Below are 22,268 nucleotides of genomic sequence, written 5' to 3' on the forward strand. Positions count from 1 at the left end.
GTTATATGCCAGCGATGATAATTCGATTTTGCACGATATTTAACTTTCACCACTGTTAAATGGGATGAAGTAGTAAGAGCAGTGGTTAGTGCACTGAACTGGGAACCCAGCAAGCTGAGTTCAATTCCCAGCCACAGCTAACATTAGTGGCGAGTGATAGCCGAAACGGTCCCGGTCCCAGAAACGTCACGAACCCACACTTACCAGTGCAGTGAAGCGCGGTCAAACAACTCGTTTGTGAGCGACATGGTGAGGAGAGGTTTGCCCGGCGGTGGATTGATAAAAATGGGCCCTAATTTTATAATTGTGAAATACAAGAAGATATTCGACTCGTGATTTTTTTCCCTATTTGTTGTTTTCTCGGATCAGATCCAGAAACTGCTGGCCGCACAAAACTGCAACGATGGATCGAAGCGGGACGAGATTCACGTTCCGGCATGGAGCTCGCCAAGTTCACCGGGCCCAGCTCCGTCCGAGAGTAAGAGGGCAGCAGGAACGCAGAAGCAGGCGGTCAGCATTGCCTGCGAGACAGGTAAAGCCAGCGCCGTGTATTTCACACGGCTCATATGACCGGCAGCGGTCGATCACACATACCGCTTTATGTTCATGGTACAGGCGTGTCTCGCTTCACGACTGAGATACGTTCTGCGAAAATTGCCCGTGAAGCGAAAGTTGGTTAAACGATTGTCGTTTTCCCATTGGCTCCCATGTTGAAAGCTGAGTAACGCTTCAGCCCAAACATTTAACACTCTTGAACAACTATTTTAACGTGAGAAATACTGGTAATTATTTTAAAAGTAATAAAACATCAAATGTAACACCACACATGAAGAACCACAATGCTTGCAGGTGCCTGTCATCAGGCCTGCTGTGTGAGAGATTTGAATGGTTATGTCATGATGCCAATAGCACAATCGATGTCAAATTGAGGAATAAGATAAAAATTTAAAAAGATGTAATACATTCTTACGCCCGTGTTATATAATCTACATCTCACCGCATGTGAAACACAGGAGGAAGCTTGATCTGGGGACCGGGCGGTGGGGAGGCGGCCGAGGAGACGCAAAGAGGAGACACGGGGACGAGCGGGGACGGCGCCACCGATGGCCACGACGGCGACGACGGTGGGACCAGCGAAATCCGGCACGGGGTGACGCGCGACGACGGCGAGCTGGCGCTGTCCGGCGAAGACGAGGGCGCCGTGGCGCTGGCCGTCGCGGCCGTCATCGAAGCGGCGGCGGTGTGCGACGCGAGCGTGGCCTCGTCGCTGCACGCTGTCGACCTGCCCAGCTTCGTCGAGAGCCGAGGCAGCGCCGACGATTCCAGCCGAAGCTCCTCCCAGGACAGGTCGGCAGCTGTTTGTTTGCGTCGTGGCACAGAGGTGGTCGCATAGCCCCCTGGGGGGGACGGGGGGTGGGTGGCGGATTTGTAAATGGCCTTCTCGGAGGTGGTAACACGCAAGTTTTTGGGTTAAAATCCATGTTATATTCATCTGTAATTAAACCAGATTCTTTAATGTATTATTAGTACGTTTAATTGTCTTAGTCCACTCACCAACAATTGCATAAAAATACACCTCACCACATTAGATAGAATTATGTTTAAAAAAAAAAGTTTCCGATAGTATATCACATGCTAAAATATGTTGTCAGAGCAGGACGAACCTGAATTAGTCTGGCGTGGTGGCACATTCCTGGGATTCAGCACTTTGAAGGCAAAGGTTGGCGGATCACGTAGAGATTTGCGAAACTCGCAAAAAGCAGCTGGGATGACACCTGGCCAGGAGATGGCAGTGCAGACACCTTGTATTCTTGGATCTTTTTAGTTTAACACATCGGCTGTCATGGCCATTAATTGGATGTGTCGGGTGGTGGCGGGTTTAACGACACATTTATATTTACGCAATCTGACCCAAAAAACCTCTTGTTGATTCTTGTATCTTCTCTGGGTGCTCTGCTTTGTGACGGAGCTAACCTAGTGATGGTATACCCTTCCTACCCTTTGTATGTTGGGGTAGCTATGGTGTGCATGTCCTGTACCTGGTGTGTGGTGGGGGACAGCGGTAGTGTAGCGGTTAGCGCGCTGTGCTACAAACCCGGTGACCCGAGTTGTTCGATACCCGCCAAACCGGTCCTGGGCTTCCCCTAGATTGACTCGGCCTCAAATGAGTACCTGGTGCAGAATGTAAACATCATCATTATCACCACTGGGGTGGCAAAATCGGCTGGGCGTAGTTTTGGCCACCCACCCCCTTCGTGTACTGTGCCAGCCTTCAAAGGTGCCCGCTAACAGCACTTGCCCCAATAGTCTATTATTACAGGCTATACGGGATATCTTTATCTTTTTTGTTTGGTGCGGTGTCTCGTTCACTGCGCTATGAACCCAGCGATTTGAGTTAAATTTCCAGCCATGACTCACGTCAGTGGGCGAGTGTCATCTGATTCGGACCCGGGCACCCCCACCCACCCCATCCACCATCCTGCACTGACCAGTTTGGTGAAATATGACGAAACAATTTCTGTGTTAGGAGTGGATTCACAAAGGGATTTTATGCAACTCTGTGCACGTGCACATGCATCTCTCAGTATACGTCTATCTGTGTATATCTATAGGTATTTGCATTCACCAATCTGACCAGGTTGTTATAGGCATCTGAGGGGCGGTGTTATATTGAGGGTAGTGCAGAAAAATCCATTGGTGTTTCGTGCTTCGATACTTACACGTCGATGCCCCCACCTTCAACCAACAATGACCAGCGTGGTGAGATGTGGTCAAATAACTCGTCCCTTCATCCAGCAGGCCTTTGTCCAGAAGCAGAATGACCAAGGGGCTTGTCTGTACGCTCTTCCTACAGCTCACCGATGGGTCCGACCCACCACGCTGGCCAGGGCAGTCCGGCACTCGGGGAAAGCGCCAGCATCTATGTCCGCGCCGAGCGGGAAGGAGGAGGTGGTGGTGGTGGTGCTGCAACCGGCACACCGGAGGTGGCGAGCGCAGCAGAGCAAGCGGACGGAGAAAGCAACAGCCTCCTGATGCGGGACGAGAAGCAGTTCTACCACAACCTCTTGGTACGTGGCGGGTAAACTTATAAAGCGTTGCTCTCATTCAACCAATCAATCTTTTTATTTGACCAGATAAGGTCCACTGAGCTATGTAGCTCTTATTTCAAACGCGACCTCACGTGGATATTTAATGCAGTCAAACACTCTAAAAACGCATGTTTTAAATGTGGAGGGAAACACCGGAGGCCCCGGGGAAAAATCCACGCGACGACGGGGACAACATGCAAACTCCAAATATACAGGCATCAGAGTTTGGATCGAACCCACGAACTGTATACCCGGCGAGGTAGTTAACATCTCACCAGCAGAACACCCCATTACAGCAGAATGGGAAGGGTACCGGGGCATATAGCAACAGGAGTGAAAAGAGAAACCAGTCACGACCTCAACGGCTAACACCGACTGAGAAAAGTAAATTGAAACCGTGCACAAAAAAAGTCCAACCGTGCGCAACGAATAGCACAAGAAAGGTAAATAGTAAGTTAAATAAATAATACACAAAGAAAGTTGTTTTAGCTTTTATGCTCTGCTCCAACAATGATGATGATGCTTAAAAAAACCATCTCCACTTTAATCCTGATCGTTTTTAGACTAATCAATTTGGATATATCGCAGAGCAGTGCTAGAGAACGGCCCACAGTTGTGCATATCACCTTTGAGGTTCCTTCCAGTAACCTAAGCTGATTTTTGTCCACTTCAGGTTTACACGACAGTGGGCAGCACTTTACCACCTGCTCTGTCACTAAGAGTGATATTTGTCGAATGACAGTCAACCAAATATTAAACATTTTCAAGAGTTGAAATTGAACCGAATGAATTGCAGATTAAATTAAGAACATTCACTCTGTACGCTGGAGGAAACCCATTTGATTCACAGGCAGCTGCCTGGATTTACCCCCAACATCTCAGTGCTCTGACATCTGGTCCACCTGGCCACTTGAGGGACAATGTCGGGCGGGTTGTGGTGCTGGCCATACCGCCACCCCTTATGTGCTCTGCCAGTCTTAGTAGGTGTCTTCGAGGCGGAGAGCAGGGGGGGGCGGGGGATTATCCTCACACGCATGGATCTGTGCGCTTCGGCAGCACCAGGTAAATCGTCTGCTGACCAACACTTCCGAGACACCTGGTGAGGAGAGCGCCACGAGCGATCGCGAGGAAAGGCCGCCCGCTGTCCAGCCGTGCCCTGGGATGGCGACGGCAGCCGAGCCCACGCGAGGAGACGCTGTCCACGGGGTGGTAGGGACTGTGCACCTCTTTCATTTTCTCCTATACCGGCGTATTTTTACTAAGTCGTGATGCTCGTGACCAAATTTCTGAGAAGTCTGTTCGAGCTTAATAAGGGTCAGAATTTTTGGTGGCCACCGCCACGCCCTCAGTCGTCAGGCATCCCCTTGGGATGGGCGCGGGAATCTTGCCTGTCAAGATTTTTAAATGGACACAGACCAAGATTCAGGACGTGGTGGTGGCCGCCTCTGAATACTGGTCTCAACACGCGTACTAAAGCCCTGTTTTTTTTTTACCTGCACGTGTGTCCTGCTGATTCAGACGTCGAGACGCAAGAATGCAGAGGATAACAGCGTGGTAACGGCGACACTAAAGCAGCTGAGGAAGATGGGCGTGCGTCTGGATGGGGAGGGCATGGAGTGCGTGGTCAGCTGCGGCAGCACCAAACACAGCGAACAGGCGGAGAGGGCCAGGTACAGCCCCACCGCCCTTCCCCGTCTGCTGCAGCGATGCAGCGTGTCCTCAAAACTATCGGATAAACTAAACTATTTGTTTTTAATTTTACCAGGTAAGCCCCACTGAGCTTATGTCGCTCTTTTTTTTAGAAGCGACCCACCCACAAATGATGGCACAGTGAAGTGGCTTATCACATGGAAATATATAGCAGCCAAATACTCTAAACGCATGTTTTGTAAATGTAGAGGGAAAAACCAGAGGACTTGGAGAAAAATCTACGTGACCACAGGGAGAACATGTAAACTCAATATTTTCAGGCGTCAGTTTCGGGATCGAACCCACGAGCTCCTGTATACCAGGCGAGGTAGTTAACATCTTAATCTATCTCTTCTTTTAATAAAACCACGTTATTTACATTTAACTCATTTACTTCTTGCAATGTTTTTTATATGATAATTGGTTTTTTTACTCTTTTATCTGGAAACAAAACTGACACCTTTTTTACAAGGAGTCATGTTTGCATAGACCACAATACCTGCAGTCGTAATGCAAACATTATTTTACGTCTGCAGGTATTGTGGTCTATGCAAACATGACTCCTTGTAAAAAAGGTGTCAGTTTTGTTGCCAGATAAAAGGGTAAAAAACCAATTATCATATTTTTTCTTCTGGCAAATGAGGTACCAATGATGTTCTTTATAGTTGAGCTCTGGGCGTGCTGTTGGATCTGGACCCTGGTTGCTTTGTCCTGGGATGCCCCACGGAGATGTGTTCCCTTGTCTTTTTCCTGCCCTGACCCCACCCCTATCCCCCTGGTATTTTTTTGTAAAGCATTTTGAGCTGCAATGGCATTGAGATGCTACAAACATTTAATTTGTTGTTGCGGTTGCAATGTCGCCCCCCCACGCAGCACGTTGGCGCGGATCCTCCCTACGGCCGCAGCGTTGGCCTTGCCTCACTTCAGCTACTCATCGCTCTCTTTCGCGATCGGTACCAGCGGCTTTGGGGAACCCGGCATGTCGGTCGATCTGAGCATGGAGGCCAACGCCATCGCGCTCAAGTACCTGAGCGACGCGCAGCTGGCGCAGCTCTCAAGAGGCGGCGGCAGTAGCGGCAACGGTTTCGGAAGTGGTCGAGCAGCCGAGGTGGCCCGGGCATCGCTTGCGGCCAGCCTCTCGGACAGTGACCGTAGCACCGCACCGGGTCTCCTGTCTCCAAGCAATATGTCCTTTGCCACACGGCGGTACATGCAGAAGTACGGGCTCATTGATGGAAGCATCAGCGATGACGACGACGACGATGACGACGATGATGATGGCTGTGATCGCAACCAAGTTGGCGCTGCTCGCTGCAAGGATTTGGCCGGTGCTCGCGTTCCAGTGGAAAATGGAGACACCGTTTCTGACGTTATCGCTAAATCGCTACCCTCCACCGCTGGCAGCTCTTCCCAAACACCTGGCTCGGACTTTGCCGCCTGCATGGAGCACGGGTCAGGAGGCGCGAGGCTCTGCGAACGCCTGTCTGCCCGCCGTAACTCGGAGCCCAGCCTGGTGGCCGTGGCAGAGACCGCGACGGCGGCGGCAGCAGCAGGATCCCGTCGCTCGACGGGCGAAGGTCGGGCCTTCACCGACGCGGCCGGGCTCCGAGACAACAGCACCGTGCAGGTGCTAAAGGGGTTAACGCAGCCGCAGAGGAAGCTGCTGAGCACAGGACACGCCGTGTTTACGAGGCATCCGCTCCGCGTTTTGCCGGAGCGGAAAAAAGTGTTGGGTGGTGGTGGTGGTGGTGGTGTTGGTGGTGTCGGTGATGGTGCTGGTGGTACAGGTCGAGGGGACTCGCCAGAGAAAATCCGAGGGAACGATCGTGAGGAGTCGATGGGAAACATTCTGGACATTGAACGGTTGCGACAGCTTCCCAAGCTCTTCTGAGTTGAAAGCAGACAAGGTGGCGACCTCAGTTTTTTATGTTAGATTTTGTTTGTGTCCGTCTGGGTGGCTCTGGTTATAGCTTGGTCGGGGGGTAAACTCGGACAATCATCTCTTCCAAGGTTGATGAAATTAATATCGATTTATTTTAAGTCAAAAATGGTTTTCCTGTGGATAAACTTGGCCCCGTGATAGGAATGTGTAATTCTCACTACTGGCTCAGGGCTGCCAATGAAGTAGGTACAACCCGAATACTCGTTTAGGTGGGGTGACACTTGTTGACTTGATTACATTTTGTTTGCCTTTTAAACATTTTAAGTTTTTTTATATATTTTAATGAGCTTGTCAATATTATTTAATGCTCTTCTTGTGGAATGGGTGAAGTTTTATCAGTTCCATAGAGCAGTGTGTTTTGTATTTAACCAGCTTGAAAAAAGTTATAAATGCTTTTTTATTCTGTATAATTATATTTTTGTACATTAGTAAATAACAGCAAGGTTGTCTCGCATTACAAATCAATAGTTCTTGTACATACGGTGCTAATGCTTTTTGCCATATGTATATATATTAATCAGTGCCTTCCATAGTTTATATTTAAGTTGCCCCTACCACTGCAGCTCAGCTCTTAATGAGGCCCAACTCTTGCATTCCACAAGGGCCAACAGTGACACGCTGTTTAATAATTTCACATCAAACCTTTATATACTCAGGAAATGGGTGTGTAAGCCGTTTGAATGTTTTTGCCAGTGTTGTTTTTTGCCATTAAAGTTTGGCGTGTGTGTTATGTATAATTTATTTTTGTTCTTTGGTTGTGTGAACAAACACCCTTCGAGCTTCAAGTGTTTACTCAACGCACAGTGAATTCCACCTTGGTATTTCTCGACATTGCTTTTGGAATTCACGTCTGTGAGCATTTCAGCAAAATTATATCCATAATTAAATGCGTGTAGAAGTAACGTTGGATTTTTATTTAAACGCCATTGTTACGGTGCAGCCTATGACCAAATCGTCTGAAAAAGCTAAGCAGAGTTGAGAGCCTGGATAGTGCTTGAATTGGGTGACCACCAGTGCACAAATATGTTGTCAGACGTCTGCGGGGCCCTGGTACTTGGTGGGTAGTATACGGCAGTGCAGCAATTCTATGACTTTACTTACGAACAAGGTGGGTTCCAGAGGTCTTGTTCGTAAGTTGATTTGCTCATAAGTCCAGCTTTTTACGCCTGTCGATTCCAAACATATTGTACGGCAGGTACGTGAACAACGGGAATGGCTTTAAAAGTTGTACAATCTCCTATAAATGTAAATGCCACGGGTTCTTCATGTTCTGCAGATGTAGATGCCACCACCGCCATCTATTTCGCGGCAAGTTTAACTTAGACTCTCGATCCGAAGAGGACCAGGTTTGCTCGTATCTCTGTAAGTCGGAAGTTCCTAAGTAGAGGATTCCACGTACGTCTATGGTCCCTGCCTTTATCAGTGCATACTCAAGTGTGTGGTGCGTGGGGGTGGGAGGGGGTTTAGATAGTTGATTAATTGTGACGTAGCTTTAACCCATAGCCCCTCACCCCTTTCAGAATGATCACCAAAGAAACATGGTCACATTGTCTTCTCTGCTCGTGTGTTGTGTGTCTTTTGCTTAAAGTCTGAAATAAATGTGTAAATGTGATGTCCATTCGGTTTGTTTCTTTTGATGTGGTATATTCTCTAATAAAGATTTGCTTTTACTGATATTTTGCATTTGTTTTGCTTTTTGAAAGGTATAATCCGTTCAGCTCAATTGAGACTGAGAAGCCGCAGCGTTGGCAATTGTTGTTTGCTGCTTATGCACAGGTTATTTAACAAGCTATAGTGAAATGTTTTGACAAAGGAAAACAGTTTTCAACAATACAATAATTTATGGTGATCTTCTTGGTTCTTTCGGTAAAGTCCGGTGATAACAGACCTGAGGACGGCTGCTTGTGTTGTGGCCGAAACGTAATAATTGTTTTATTTTTATTATTTTATAATTTCCCTTCTACGTGACTTTACCGAAAGAACCAAGAAGATGAATCCCTGCAGTCACGAAAGCTTTAAATCGAAATTTAATTTATGATGACTAACAAACCAACGGAACGCAAATATATAGGAAGCTAAGCAGTCTTCCGAGGTAGTAAACGTCTCGCCACCGTGACGCCAAATATAGGGTGGCTCCTACGTCTAGAATCATAGGGGAAAATAACGAATTCATATTTTGTTTCTGCAGTCCCAAGATGTATCTGAGTAAGTAAGAACATGTCCAGATAATTCTACTCAGGAAATTGGAGTCAAAGGGAGGTCGCTATTGAATGGGAGTCAAAGGGAGGTCGCTATTGAATGTAACAGACTGCATCCAGACCGCGAACCAATAACACAGAATTGTGTTAGTTTTTCCTTTTATTCCAGACTTGTGGGACACCCTGTGTAGACTGCGTTCTACAAAACAGATGTCAATGTTGCTTATGCACCCTACGTTATGCAATGTCTCCGCTCTTGCTTATCCAGACTACGCAATATAATACGTATCTCGACATTGCTTATCTGTATTGCATTATATAATATGTATATCGCCGCCCTGCTTATCAAGGTTACGTTATACAATTGACATCGTAGTTGTACCTATCCAGATTACGTTATACACTTTTTCTAAGAACATCGCATATATGAACTACATATTATTTGGGTATATGAACTACGTTATACAATCGGTCTATTCTCACACTGCTTATCTAAACTACGTTATATAGACAGTTTGGCCTTGTACTGCTTATCTAGACTACGTTATATAGACCATGTCCTTGTACTGCTTATCTAGACTACGTTATATAGACCATGTCCTTGTACTGCTTATCTAGACTACGTTATATAGACCATATCCTTGCACTGCTTATCTAGACTACGTTATATAGACCATGTCCTTGTACCGCTTATCTAGACTACGTTATATAGACCATATCCTTGTACCGCTTATCTAGATTACGTTATATATACCATGTCCTTGCACTGCTTATCTAGACTACGTTATACAGACAATCCGCCCTCGCGCTGCTTACCTAGACTACGTTATACAGACAGTCTCTCATCGCCATGCTTATCTAGCCTACGTTTTGCAATGCACCTATCGCCGCGCGGTGCGTGCCGGGAGGAGCAGGGGGGATAAAGATGGCGACGCGCGGGCTGAGTCTGACTGAGGTGGGATAACGCGCGAACTTCGTAAACTTTGTACCGAATTATAAACAAGATTAACGCATCTAAACTACAACGTTTGCCTCATAAGAATGACTGGACGGAGTATGTGGTTTGCTCTGAAGCCGTGGCGCTGTTGTGTTATATATTTTTAAAAATATATAATAATAAAATGCAAACGTGCGTAATGTTGCCGGAAGTGTTTGTAGAGTTTAAATTAAAAAAATAAGTAGTTTCAATGTTTACGATTATTCTGTCTGGAGTTTAGTGCGAGGCGGGGGTTAATGAGTTTCGGTACAGTGCGTTGTGCGGTGTAATTCATTGTACGCGTCGTTACAATGGTGGCGGACTTGCCCCTGCCATAGGAATGTAGAATTTCCACTACCCGCTCGGATACGCAGGGGTAAATGAGCGGCGTTCGTCGCTCGTTATATTAACTCTAATAAAAAGGAAAAGTACAAAGCATAACTACGTTCACAAGTCGGCGAACTGTTCATTCAATGAATACGAGTGTAAATATCCACTGCGATGCATTGTACACCGATTGAATTAACGCGGCCGTATAATTCGGATGTCCACGTACAATGGAATGCACGGTATAGTACAGCACGTAAAAGCATACGATGACAACGTACTCGACGGCGAGCGCATGTCAAATATAAATGCGTGTTCATTGCATAATGCATTCAGCAACAGCCGCTGACCACGACCCGCGTGGTGTGAGGCCTTCATCCAGCAGTGGATTGCTGCACATTGCACGTCACGCACAGTGCCTCGCACATTGTGATCGTGCATTCGATGTATGCGTTGTGGATACGTGGGTCATGGTGCGCGGAACGCGATCCGTGTTGATGTGCGGTGGACAGGAATGCGATCGGAATCGTTTTTTTTTGACTGCAGGAGAGAATCCGATGAGCTTTGAAGCTATTTTTCACAGATGTCCAGTAGGGGCGGGTCACGTTCAAATTGCAATAGTTCTGTATGCAGCAAGGACATTTTTGTGTTCAGTGTAAAATCACCCATAATGGATGTAACACATTTTTTTGTTAACCCTTTGTGGATATAATTAACGCTACAGCCATAATCACAGGCACACATTGTCTTTAGTTAACTAGTTGATAAACCCAGTGAAACAATAGCAATTCTCTCTGGATAACATTTAATAACACAAATTAGAGCTAAACGTACTTTCGGTAAAGTCACGTCGGTAGACAAATAATAGTTCAAGTTCATTTATTAGGTATAGTCCTGTGAGCCATTCGGCTCTTGAATCGGGTGCAACCGCAACAAACAAAAACATGAACAAGAATGCATCTTATAGTGACTATGTGCGAACAGAAAATCAAAGAAAAGACAGCAAAATATTGCAGAAAAATCACCAACGTTTCGAGTGCAACACAAGCAATCGTCAGGTGGGACAACCACCGCCTTCAGTTTTTGCTTGCTGTAGTTCTATTATTTTTCTACCTACGTGACTTTACCGAATGAACCAAAGAGTATGGATTCCTGCAGTCACGAAAGCTTCAAATCAAGACTAAACATATTTATACAAACACATATGCAGACATGCAACATACATGTATACACAAACACATGTACACGCATATAATGACGATAATAATTTGAACAGAATGATGAGAGAGGGACAACAGGAAGAGACACACAAGGGAAGAGATTGGTCGAGAGAGGCCAGTGGAAAGAGAGACAAAGAGAGAAAAGTGGGTCGACCCAAGACAGACTAGGAGAGAGCGAGAGAGCTCCCCTCACCCGCCCCCCATTGACCTATGTGACCCCCCCCGAGTGTCCTGACCCGAGCATTTGAGAAATGCCGATGTAGATCGTGTATATTATATAATAAGTATGCACACTGAGTTACTCGGTGTGTAAATTGTGACTCAATATGTAGCTTCTAATTATGTTTTAGAATTAATAGACAGCCAAAACATGGTACAAATATCTTTGGGTGTTTGATTATAACTATACATCTGAAAGTAGATATATTTTTTTATTTGTTTTCCCAACAATTGCAGCCCAGAGGTTGATTAGTTTTTTAACTTGTAGTCATAAAGGTCAGTCTAAAGTTCAGCATTTCTTTAAATATTGTTGCGAAATGCAATATTTTGTACATAATCAGTTTTTCACTTGTTGATTGTGATGCAAAAAAAATCAGTATGGATGGTATCCTACTGGTTATTATATTTTTCCTTCAGGTCTCACAAAAGAGATGTATGTATCTGCATACAGAACAGACAGGACTATGGTTTTTGTTTCATGAATGTTAGCAATTTGTATTGTGGTTATGATTATTTTTTGTAGTTTGGAGCAAAGCGTATATTTATAACATCCCTGCTTTGCACTCATTCTTAGAAATGCTGGAAAACATCGCATGCGATAAGCTATTGGGCAACGAGCCATACAACATGCATTGATAAAGATATAATTATTTTCAAGAACGTGGCTTGTGTTGAAGTTGTCAAAAAAGTGATAAGGATTGGGTTAGTTTTAAGGGCTGTTTTGAATTTGTTATAATGTCAGCAGTAAGTATTCTGGGTTTGAGATAAGGATTTGTGTTTGGGGTTAGAGTTGGTATTATTCACCGATGCAGAGATGCGTGTCACTATTGGCACTAACTGTTAAGCTGTATTTCCTATTGCTCAGGCAATAGTAGGGAGCTACATCATCGGCAGTCATGATCTAATCATTACTAGATAAAGGCCCCTCGAAGCTATCATCGTCTCTAACGGTCTTGGGATACTGCAATCCATATCACGTTCACACACGAGTAGGTTTCGTCACTCCAACTCCTGCGATGGATGTTTTCTCAGGTGTATTAGCTCTTTTGGCTGCCACTGTCGTTAGTCCCAACCATGAGCAATCATCCCTTCTGTGGTTGGAAGTACACTGATTGAAAGGAAGAAGAACACTTGGGTTTTAGAAAAGCAAGTTAAAGACATTGGCTATTAAGAAAAAAAATACTTGGGCAGGAGAAGATACATAGTAGGTATGCAATTAATTGGTGATTAAAGTAGATTTTTATGCTCATGATATCTTTAGAATGCCATGTGTGAAGGAATTATATGTTTCTGTTAGATTTGTTTACACTATGATATGTTCTATAAAATGTATACCAAAAATATTATATGGGGTGAAACGGGTGGCAGTGGTTAGTCTATTGTTTTATGAACCTGGTGAGCAAAATTTGATTCCTGGCTGTGGCTAATGCCACTAAAGAGTGACATCTTAACTGGTTCTTGGTCCTTCAACCTTCACTCCTGACCTTTGGTAAATTATGGTAAAATAAACCTGGTGATCAATATAGCATAAAAAGGCCTTCATTCAACAGATGTCTTTAAATTCCTGATTATATGAATTCATTCCACTGTATAATCTACAGATTTATACTATTATTGATTCTACAATGCACCACAAGGCTAATTAAAATAACACTGGAAATCGAATAATGTGCCACATTTATGACAACTCATGAAAATGTTAGTGGCGTAAATTGTTGCACCCCTAACAGTGATAAAATCATACTTGAAATTATAAGCACATGCTTGGTAAGTTTGCTTGCTGAGATAATGAGATCCGCATCTATTTCAGCTCATGCTTTTATGGACTTGCATTTTCCTCGTAAAAAAAAGTTACCACTGCCAAGTGTTTAGGCGACCGTAATGGCCAAGCCTCTTAATTGAGCAAAGATCCAGATTATCCGATTATGTCAATATGGGTTTGGCTGAATTAAGAATCCCCCTTGAGTCCTGTAAGCCGCAGTGAGAGCAGTTATGCTTAAAGCCCTTTCCATAGTGGGTGGCTGAAATGGGTGGGTGGGTGGCTGTTAAGTGAAGAGCATATTAGAACACATGGCACAGGATTTTTTTTTATCCAAAGAAGATGGCTCGAGGAAAGCAAGCGTTTGTTTTTTCAGATTTGCAGCACATTCTTAAATCTAATATCGAACATTTGTGGCACATAAACTAAGTGAGGGCAGTGTGGCATGTCCTAGCGGTAATGCTGCTTTTTGTAGAGGTTCATGGATAAAAATCCAGCGGCAGCCCTGATCAATACTGTGGGTGTATTAACCATGAGTTAGCACCGTCTGCTTTACAATGGATGTTTTAAGACGGCAACAGTATACCATTGTGTGCTGGAGTCATGGTTAAAATTTGCCTAATTTGAAAAATTACCCACAAATTAGTCATTTGGGCCTATACATAGGAAGTGCCCCCTCTACTGCCAGACCATAGAGCTTGGGTAATTGTTCCGCTTTGTGTGGTTTTGTGCCCGAACGCGCAAGATCGACCGAATGGCCCCCTCTCATTTGTAACTTTTGTGATGTTCTGAAACACATTTGGGATTTGCGCAATTCTGGTAGTACAATGGCTATCACGAAGACACCACGTTTATGCTTTGCAGAACTTTTCTGTCTTGAGTTTATGGCAGAATTGGCTGACAGTTTCTGACAATCGTGTAAAGTGACTGCCAATGAGTTGCACGTAGATTGGTTGGACGCCGCAAAGTATGCCGGTGAGTGAATAAGTGGGTGAGTAAGTGTGTAGGTGAATGGGTGAGTAAGAGGGTGAGTGAGTGGGTGGGTCGGTGAGTTGGTAAGTGAGTGAGTTCTGCATAGATTGCTGGGAAACGGGTGGGGGGCGCATATCTCAATGTCGTCTTGGTGCATGGGGCGATCAGGTCACTGTGTGCCACCCACCAGAGTTGACAACGACAACTGGCATTGGCAGCAACTGGCACCGCGCACGTATTAGCTCTATTAGGATGGTGCATTTTGGTGTAAACATTTGTAGACGGGCATGCACAGCTCGTATTTAATCCTCTGTTGGACTGGAGGCCAGTGCAAGGCTGAGCTGAGCAACACACACGCACAGCCTTGGACACCGAACAGGACAAGTGCTGTAACGGTAAACAGGATATGTCACAGGATGCACCGTGCAGCATGATTTCCATGCACGTGGTGTCCAATGTTTTTTTTATAAATATCTTTCTGTAAGGAGAAGCCGTGGTCGTGTTTTTATGTCATCTGAAACTGAGGGTTATACCTTCATGTTAAAATGGAAGAGGAGGGAGGAATGGCTGGGTGGACTAAGATTATGTCGGAGACACTGAGCCGCACTGCTGATGATTTTGAGTTCAATTTCAGGTTCTGGCCAATTGTGATTAAACCGCGTCCCCAAGTTTAATAGGTTGAAGATCTCATCCCTTTAACCAGTGACTGTACATGTTTTTTTTAATTAATGTAACTCATTCCATCCATGTAAATTAAACATTTTGGTTTGATTGCCATGCTTAGGGGCCAATTTCATGTAAAACAAACTCAGTTTTTAACTGCTAATTTCTCGGTTCAAATCTGGGTTTAAGTCATTGTGGTTCATTCAATTACCAAGTGTAAAGAGATGGTATTATCCAGTTCACAAATTACTTGAGTGCATAATGTATGTTTTACTTCATTTGGTTTATTCCAGCTCTGAAGGTTACTCATTTTGGTTTTCCACAATACGAACACTATACGGCAGTGTTTTTTTTATTGTAATTGTGGTCAAAAGGCTTGCAACGGAGAGTGGCACTCACGATAGTACAGATAAGAGCTCACGTGCATTTCTTGAATTGAGCAAGGTTAAAGGAACTTTCCAAATCATGGGATCTCCTTTGCCAGTACCAAAATATGATAATAGGTTTTTCCCCTTATTTCTGGCAACAAAACAGGTGTTAAGATGTTAAAACACCAAACTAAAACCTTTTACAAGGAGTCATTTCTGCACTAACCACAATGCTTGTGGTCAGAATGCAAACAAAAACATACTCTGATAATATATGCATTGTCCTTGAAACTGATTGGTCCACACCAGAGACAGTTTTCTTTTGAGCCTCGTGTCAAACGGTGTTAGACCAGAGGACGCCAAAAGGCGTACAACTTTCCAAAATAAAGTCCGCGGGCGGAAACAATGAGGAAAGGGCATTGTTGTGTTCTGGCAGTAAGGTTAGCTATGGGAGGGGGGAACCTTTTCGCCTGTATCAAGATGATTAAATGATGACATAACAAGCTTTATACTCTTTTGGGTGTAAATATGGGTGTTGAGATGTTCAAACATCAAATAGATACTAATTGCAGTGCATCACGTCTGCAATAACCACACGTACAAATATGCTTGGATAATGTATGCATTGTCCTTGAAACTGCACCAGAGACGGCCTCTTTTATGGCATTATCCTAACAGTGCTAGACAAAAGGCAAGCAGTACAAGGCCAATGCAAACACTAAGGCATTAATAGTTTTGGTTAAGAAATTATAGCTATGGGACCCTTTTTTCAGTATCAAGATATTGAACGATAAGGTTGTTGAACGTATGTACGTATGTTGAATTTCTTTAACACCGTACGTAGCCAACTGCTAATCGGAACACGTTGTGAATGACAAGAAAAGCTCCGTCTTGTAGAACGAGTTCTGGAAATGGACATAAATATCAAGGTGTAAATTCCGTGAGAACAATGACTGGTCATCATCATCCTCACGATCCATGGGCAGATAGTCCATTGGTGTCCATTGCACATTTCGCAATTATTTTCTATTTTCCTTTGTCTTGTGCCAATATGCCCAAGTCGTGTCCCATCTTTCTGGCACCCATCACTTCGTGACTGCTCGTAGCAACAATTTGCGTGACATTTTCCAAGGCCAATCAACCTCTATCGCACGAGGTTGTGCATTGCTCCCCGTGAATGGCGACAAGTCTTGGTGTCATGACTTGCTGTCAATAACGCAAACGTAAGAAGTGATGACAACACAAGAAAAATTGAATAGTTGCCGTCGACAACATGTGGTCATCATACGATTAAGTGGTCACTGAGCTCAAGTGTGCACACTTGTGGAACACGGTGAGCATGATGACGATCATGATGAAAGAAACATATATAATTGCATTATATCCATCAGCAGAGCCTAATTTTTATCTGTAGAATGTATGTCATGGTTGTGTTCCCATGTGGTGCATGTAGAGTATATAGTGCCATGTGAAATTACTGGAGGAATCCAATGAGCTATAAAGTTCTTTTTCACAGATGTCCAGGAGGGGCGGGTCAGCAAGTTACAACAACAAACAAAACAATAGGAGTGCAAAATAGAGAAAAGGTCAGCAATTCACTAAAATAAATAATGTATACAAGTACAAATTGCAAAGGTGGATTAATTCCTACCGATTTGCAGCACCAAGTGCAAGCTTGGGTAAAGCAGCAAAACAGCATCAGTCCCAGAGATCCCACACCTAGACAACACAGTCCCTGAATAAAATTGCTAATTAAAATTGAACTATAGATACACGGGTAAGGGCCAAAGTTGCAAATCACATCGACAAATGTGGTTGTACCCAGCTCTAAATAAGGGCAATCACTAAAGAACCTTTTAGCTCTACATTTTCACACACATTCCACATCGATAAATAGCATACATTGCAATCGTGCAGTGCTTTGACCAAACACGTGGTAAATCTGTATCTATGTAGTGAGTCCAACTGAGTTGCAGAAGTTGTCTTGGGAGCAACACTATTTATTACACCAACTCAACACAACATAACGTAACCTCCACTTGGGTGTTGAACGCCCATCTAACCACGCTACGGCAGAACTAGACACGGTTTCGCTATCCCGGTCCGGACCACGAGCTGGGTCCTGGACCGCGTGGCTACAGGCTTCTTCAACCCGACGTGGCTCTTCTTCACCAACAACCCGAAGAACCCCGAGCCCCTCACAGCCCCCCCCCCCCCCTCGTTATATCGGCCTAGGCTGGGGCTGGCTCTGCCTCTCGCCCCGCCCACCTTCTAGATCTCTCGAGCTCTTTCCCGAAGGCTCCCGAGAGCTCCTCTATACCACGTGACCGCCCAGCGGCCCCCGTCCACCGGTGGCCCCCCTCCAATATCATCCGGTCACGTGTCGGCAGGTCAAGCAGCGTATCATGCCCCAACGTCACCCTGGCTTGCTTACACTCCCTCTCGCTCCCTCACCGGAAGCCCGCACCGCACACTGTAGGTGGTGCCTCCGCGCTGACCAGCGCTCACCCAAGCCCCGCTAGGGCTGGTACTACGCCCAGTAACCGGGCTGCGCATAATGAGAACGTTTTATCCGCCGTGGCTTCGCAAGCCCAGCACCACACAGTGACATTCACAGTCACTACAAATATATAGCCAATGAGCAAATCACCCGGAACCGTGCCTGATCCTGTCAGATCGTAGAAGCTCAGTGGGGTTCAGTTTGCTTGTTTTAGGTGGCCACGATGCATGCCAGGTTGTCAACGGGTAGTGGGTGATCCAGCAACTTCCTGGATTTTACCCTGAAGGTGTTTGGCACAGTTTCAAGCGAAACGTATTATCGAATTGCTCGGTTTGGGTTTGAGAATTGCTCTACAGCTTTCCAGTGAGCTTAAACAGTAATAGTTGGCATACAATTCGCTTGTACATGCGACAATTTAATTTGTTTGTTTATGTCGGGTGGTATCGGGTCTTATGACACGTTTGGCCAGCCTAAACATCTATTGTGAATAATAAAACTGCCTGGGAACACCTACACGTTAATAAAATCCGTTGTTGTAATGCACGTCTATGCTCATACGTCTTCACCAATCTACACTGACCAGCGTGGTGAAGTACGGTCAAATCCCACGACACACGCGGTCAGAAGTCGGGAGAGGTCAGAAGTTTATTGCCCGAGTTAAAGACCCTGGAGCTACAGAGCTCGCTTTCCCGGGCCTGTCACCCCGGCAGACAACTGCATTGGATTGACAGAAAAGGCTGTAACTGTGCATTTATTTTTTAAATAAATAAATCCGACATTTACAATGCTCCATATTCAGCAAAATTCTGAAACGGAAGTGCCGACGGCGCTGAGAAAAACGAAACTTACTTAAACGAAGCCGAAGAGAAAATAAATGTTTTTAGTCTGCCGATCTTAATAGCACCGATTGTCACGGCTGAGCAGACTTCAGTCGACAGAGACTGCTCCAAGCCACAGGGCTGCCGATGGACAGCTCCGGTCTGCTCTCCTAAACCGAGCAGATCTCACAGCAGGTCCATAGCAAGATGAGCGTAGGTGCCGTGATGGTATCCGTGGGCGGATGGCATTGCTCAGGTAGGGTGGTTAACCGATTGTCTTTGTACTCTGGTTTTTTCGGTAAAGTCACATAGGAAAATTTTTAAATAAATCAAATGAAACAGAATGAAAACAACTAAAATAAAATCAAATCACGTTTCAGGTGCAACACAAGCGTCCTTCTTCAGGTGTTGCGCCCGAAACGTCGTGATGTGATTAAATTTTTGTTGTTGTTTTCATTTATTTTATTTTTTATCTACGTGACTTTACCGAAAAGAGTATGAATCCTTGCAGTCACGAAAACTTCAAATCTACGATTGTCTTTGCTATGAAAGCGAGCACTGTTACCTTGTACTGGATGGACTCTCTTATGCACTGTTATCCAGTGCAGCAGAGGCTATATTTGAACAAAAAAGTTGCCGTAATACTGATCCCAATACGTTTCATGTTACCTCCATCCATTAACTTCACCCATTGTAAATTCCCATCCATTGCAATCTAGTAACTGTTTTACTCATCGTCATATTTCTGTATGATTGTTTTCTGCTTCGTATGAAATCGTTAGTTGCAACGAGCATCTTTAATTACTGTATTGCATCTTGCACTTATGTTTACGATAGCTTGTTTGTCCGCGTTATCTCTCCATTTGACTTATGGCAGTCTTGACCAGGTCGCCAGCTTTGTAAAACAGCCCATGTAGGCTCAAGTTCTGACCTGATAGAATAAATGTATCTGACTGTTGTCTAACAACCACCCTCACGTACAGTGCAAATGAAGTACAACATACATACCTCTTAGCATAAACCATCGGGCAAACTCCGATCATTCTCGCAGCGGCTTTTGGCTAGCCATTGATAAGAGTCACCGCATCGCGCGCATTCAGATGCGCTTCTGCGGCCATCTGAAACGCTCTTCTTTCCAATATTAGGAAACCACTGGAGCTATGCACTTTTAAAGTTAGATTGAAAACTCATTTATTTAGAACTGCTATTTGTGGTTAGTTTGTTGTCCTTCCCCGCACCTTTGTTTAGCACGGTCGGCTACGTACGGTGCAAAAGAAGTTCAACATACATGCGTACATAAATGTCTGCATTATGTTTTTTGTTATTTTATTTAAACTCCTAATTGTACTGGGCTGGCTTTTTCCCACTGGTATTTCCCTGGAAGCAGTCCTCTGTGGCGGGTGGTGTATGTTTACTCTAAGGCGTTGGTGACTCTGTGGTTGAGCATATTCCAACCTCTTTACAAGTTATCACAGGTTCCATGTAAAACCGCGGCATGCGACGTGATTGGTGAACGTTCAAATTCGTGAGACTTTTTTTTTTGCCAGGAAAAAAACCTTTTGAGAGAACACGTCTTTTTGGCTAGGTTGACATCGGTTTAAATTAAAACAACAGTGTGCGGTACGTTAGAGGCCGAGATGCTGAGTATATTTCAGATCCCAATATTCGAGTGGTTTTTACACTCGAGGTTGGTCTCAAAAGTTTTTAAATGGTTTTGGCATGTTCTTCTGAAACACTTGCAATCTGAAGTTAGCTCATAATTGATTCATTATTTTTTTAGCCAATGGCCTTTGCAGTTTAATTTTGATTTGGAAACGCTCTAGAATGCTTTGCATGAAGGGCGTTATAAAAGCACATTTTGTGTTGTTGCAGGATTGTTGTTGTCTTCACAGTTTTTTGTTGTTGTTCTCTCTTCGCCCATCACTCTTGCACACTGTCAAGAATGTCCAGGATACCGAGCGACCGTTGAGAGGTTTCGAGTCTACTTAATTACCACTTGGTCCTGAACATTTCGCTTGAAAATATTCGCAAGTGTGTGTGTGTGTGTGTTTTTTTTTACGCGACAGATTATTTGAATTGATGCTGGCAGAAGGATGCATTATTGAGAGACTTGTTTCGAGTCCCGGATAACTGTTCTGTCGCTGCCAAAGTTGGATTATTTCCAATGGTGTGTGGTGTTTGTGTGTCTTTTACAGCTATCCAGTGGAAATCCTGTATATGAAAAATACTATCGACTGGTGAGTAGCTTTACACATCCCGCATCACATCATCATGATCATAATTGTCAACATCACATAATGATTATAACCGTTGTCATGATTATCACCATTATCATCATTCTTGTTATTCTGGTTATAATTTTCAACATCATCATTGCCATCATCCTCATAATTGTTAATATCAACACTGTCATCACCAACACCACCAACTTGATATATCGCAATGGCTGGCAATAGCTTGGTGAGTTTTACTTTTGTCGATCAGCTTCCTCCGTCTGTGGTGTCTGCACCCAGCGAACTGCATTTTGGCTTCAAACGTTATGTTCAAAACGGCACTTTCAAAATAACTAACCACTCACGGTAGCTCAGAGGTCCGAATGTTGGGCTGTCACCACTGAGATCTTTGAGCAACATACCCCGAAAGCTGTTCTGAAGTTTCTCAGTAATTTTTATCTGAACTGGTTCTCATTAAATAAGCCTCAAACCGTGTGTCGGATAGCTTGGTTCACGGAGCATAGGTAATTCGTTACGAATGTACAAAAAGCATCACCGTCACCATCAGTTGTGATCAATCTGCTGCTGGATGAAGGCCTCCCCATGCTTTCCAACCCTTATCTGCTTCTGTAATATTAACAAAGACAAAGATTCCCCATATAGCCCGAACAGACTGTTGGGTCAAGTGCTGTTAGCAAGTACCTTTGAAGGCCGGCACAGCACACGAGGGGGTGAGTGGCCAGCACCACGTCTGATCAGCTTTGTCTGTCTCGTGGCGCTGTTTACACATCGCACCACTGGGTTCATAGCACAGCACGCTAAACACTACACTGCCACCCTCTGTGATTAGCACGGTTGGTTACGTATGGTGCGAAAGATGTTCAACATACATATTAACGATCCACCTAACACACCTGCACACCAGGTGAGATCTCATCACTGGGTAGACATCCACTGAGGGGCACTCACTCTGTTGGCTGCCACCCCATCGTTATTCTCATCCGTTCTGGTGACGTTGACTTGTCCTGCTCAATCCCACTCACCTCTATTTACTGTCAAAAGTATGTCATTAATCTGTGAGGTCTGTTCTCTGATCCATGTGTTCCTCTCTCTGTCTCGAAGTGTAATGCTAAGAATGCACCTCCCCTTGCTTCTTTGTTATTTTTTTCAACTTTCGTTCCGTGTATTAGATAAGAGCTATTTTTTGTGGCTCTTCCTGCAACTAATCCTACAATCTCAAGTTACAGCATGTTTGCTTCTTCACGTGCCCTCTTTTCAACCACCAGAAAAGCTAGGAAAACCGGTTACGTCTGCC

At 44.6% G+C, this 22,268-nt stretch overlaps 2 protein-coding genes across 6 annotated transcripts in view; both read left to right on the forward strand.

Moving 5' to 3' along the window:
• STIL (STIL centriolar assembly protein) overlaps positions 1 to 8,396 on the forward strand; it is a 29,458-nt gene extending 21,062 nt beyond the window's left edge. For both annotated transcript variants that reach the window (XM_078867539.1, XM_078867540.1), the window contains 6 exons: positions 370 to 532; positions 1,014 to 1,347; positions 2,855 to 3,068; positions 4,146 to 4,298; positions 4,608 to 4,759; positions 5,652 to 8,396. In XM_078867539.1, coding sequence (XP_078723665.1) covers positions 370 to 532; positions 1,014 to 1,347; positions 2,855 to 3,068; positions 4,146 to 4,298; positions 4,608 to 4,759; positions 5,652 to 6,669 — 2,034 coding nt within the window. In that variant the 3' untranslated portion in view covers positions 6,670 to 8,396. The remainder of the gene's footprint in view (positions 1 to 369; positions 533 to 1,013; positions 1,348 to 2,854; positions 3,069 to 4,145; positions 4,299 to 4,607; positions 4,760 to 5,651) is intronic.
• A 1,402-nt stretch (positions 8,397 to 9,798) lies between these two features.
• Positions 9,799 to 22,268, forward strand: part of LOC144941087 (uncharacterized) — an 85,027-nt gene continuing 72,557 nt past the window's right edge. For 3 of the 4 annotated variants that reach the window (XM_078867542.1, XM_078867543.1, XM_078867545.1), the window contains exons 1-2: positions 9,805 to 9,873; positions 20,936 to 20,977. In XM_078867542.1, coding sequence (XP_078723668.1) covers positions 9,844 to 9,873; positions 20,936 to 20,977 — 72 coding nt within the window. In that variant the 5' untranslated portion in view covers positions 9,805 to 9,843. Of the gene's footprint in view, positions 9,874 to 20,935; positions 20,978 to 22,268 lie in introns of all 4 variants that reach the window. The other variant, XM_078867544.1, reaches the window with a different exon arrangement.

The sequence above is a fragment of the Lampetra fluviatilis genome, chromosome 24 (assembly GCF_964198595.1).
Source record: "Lampetra fluviatilis chromosome 24, kcLamFluv1.1, whole genome shotgun sequence".
NCBI lineage: Eukaryota > Metazoa > Chordata > Hyperoartia > Petromyzontiformes > Petromyzontidae > Lampetra > Lampetra fluviatilis.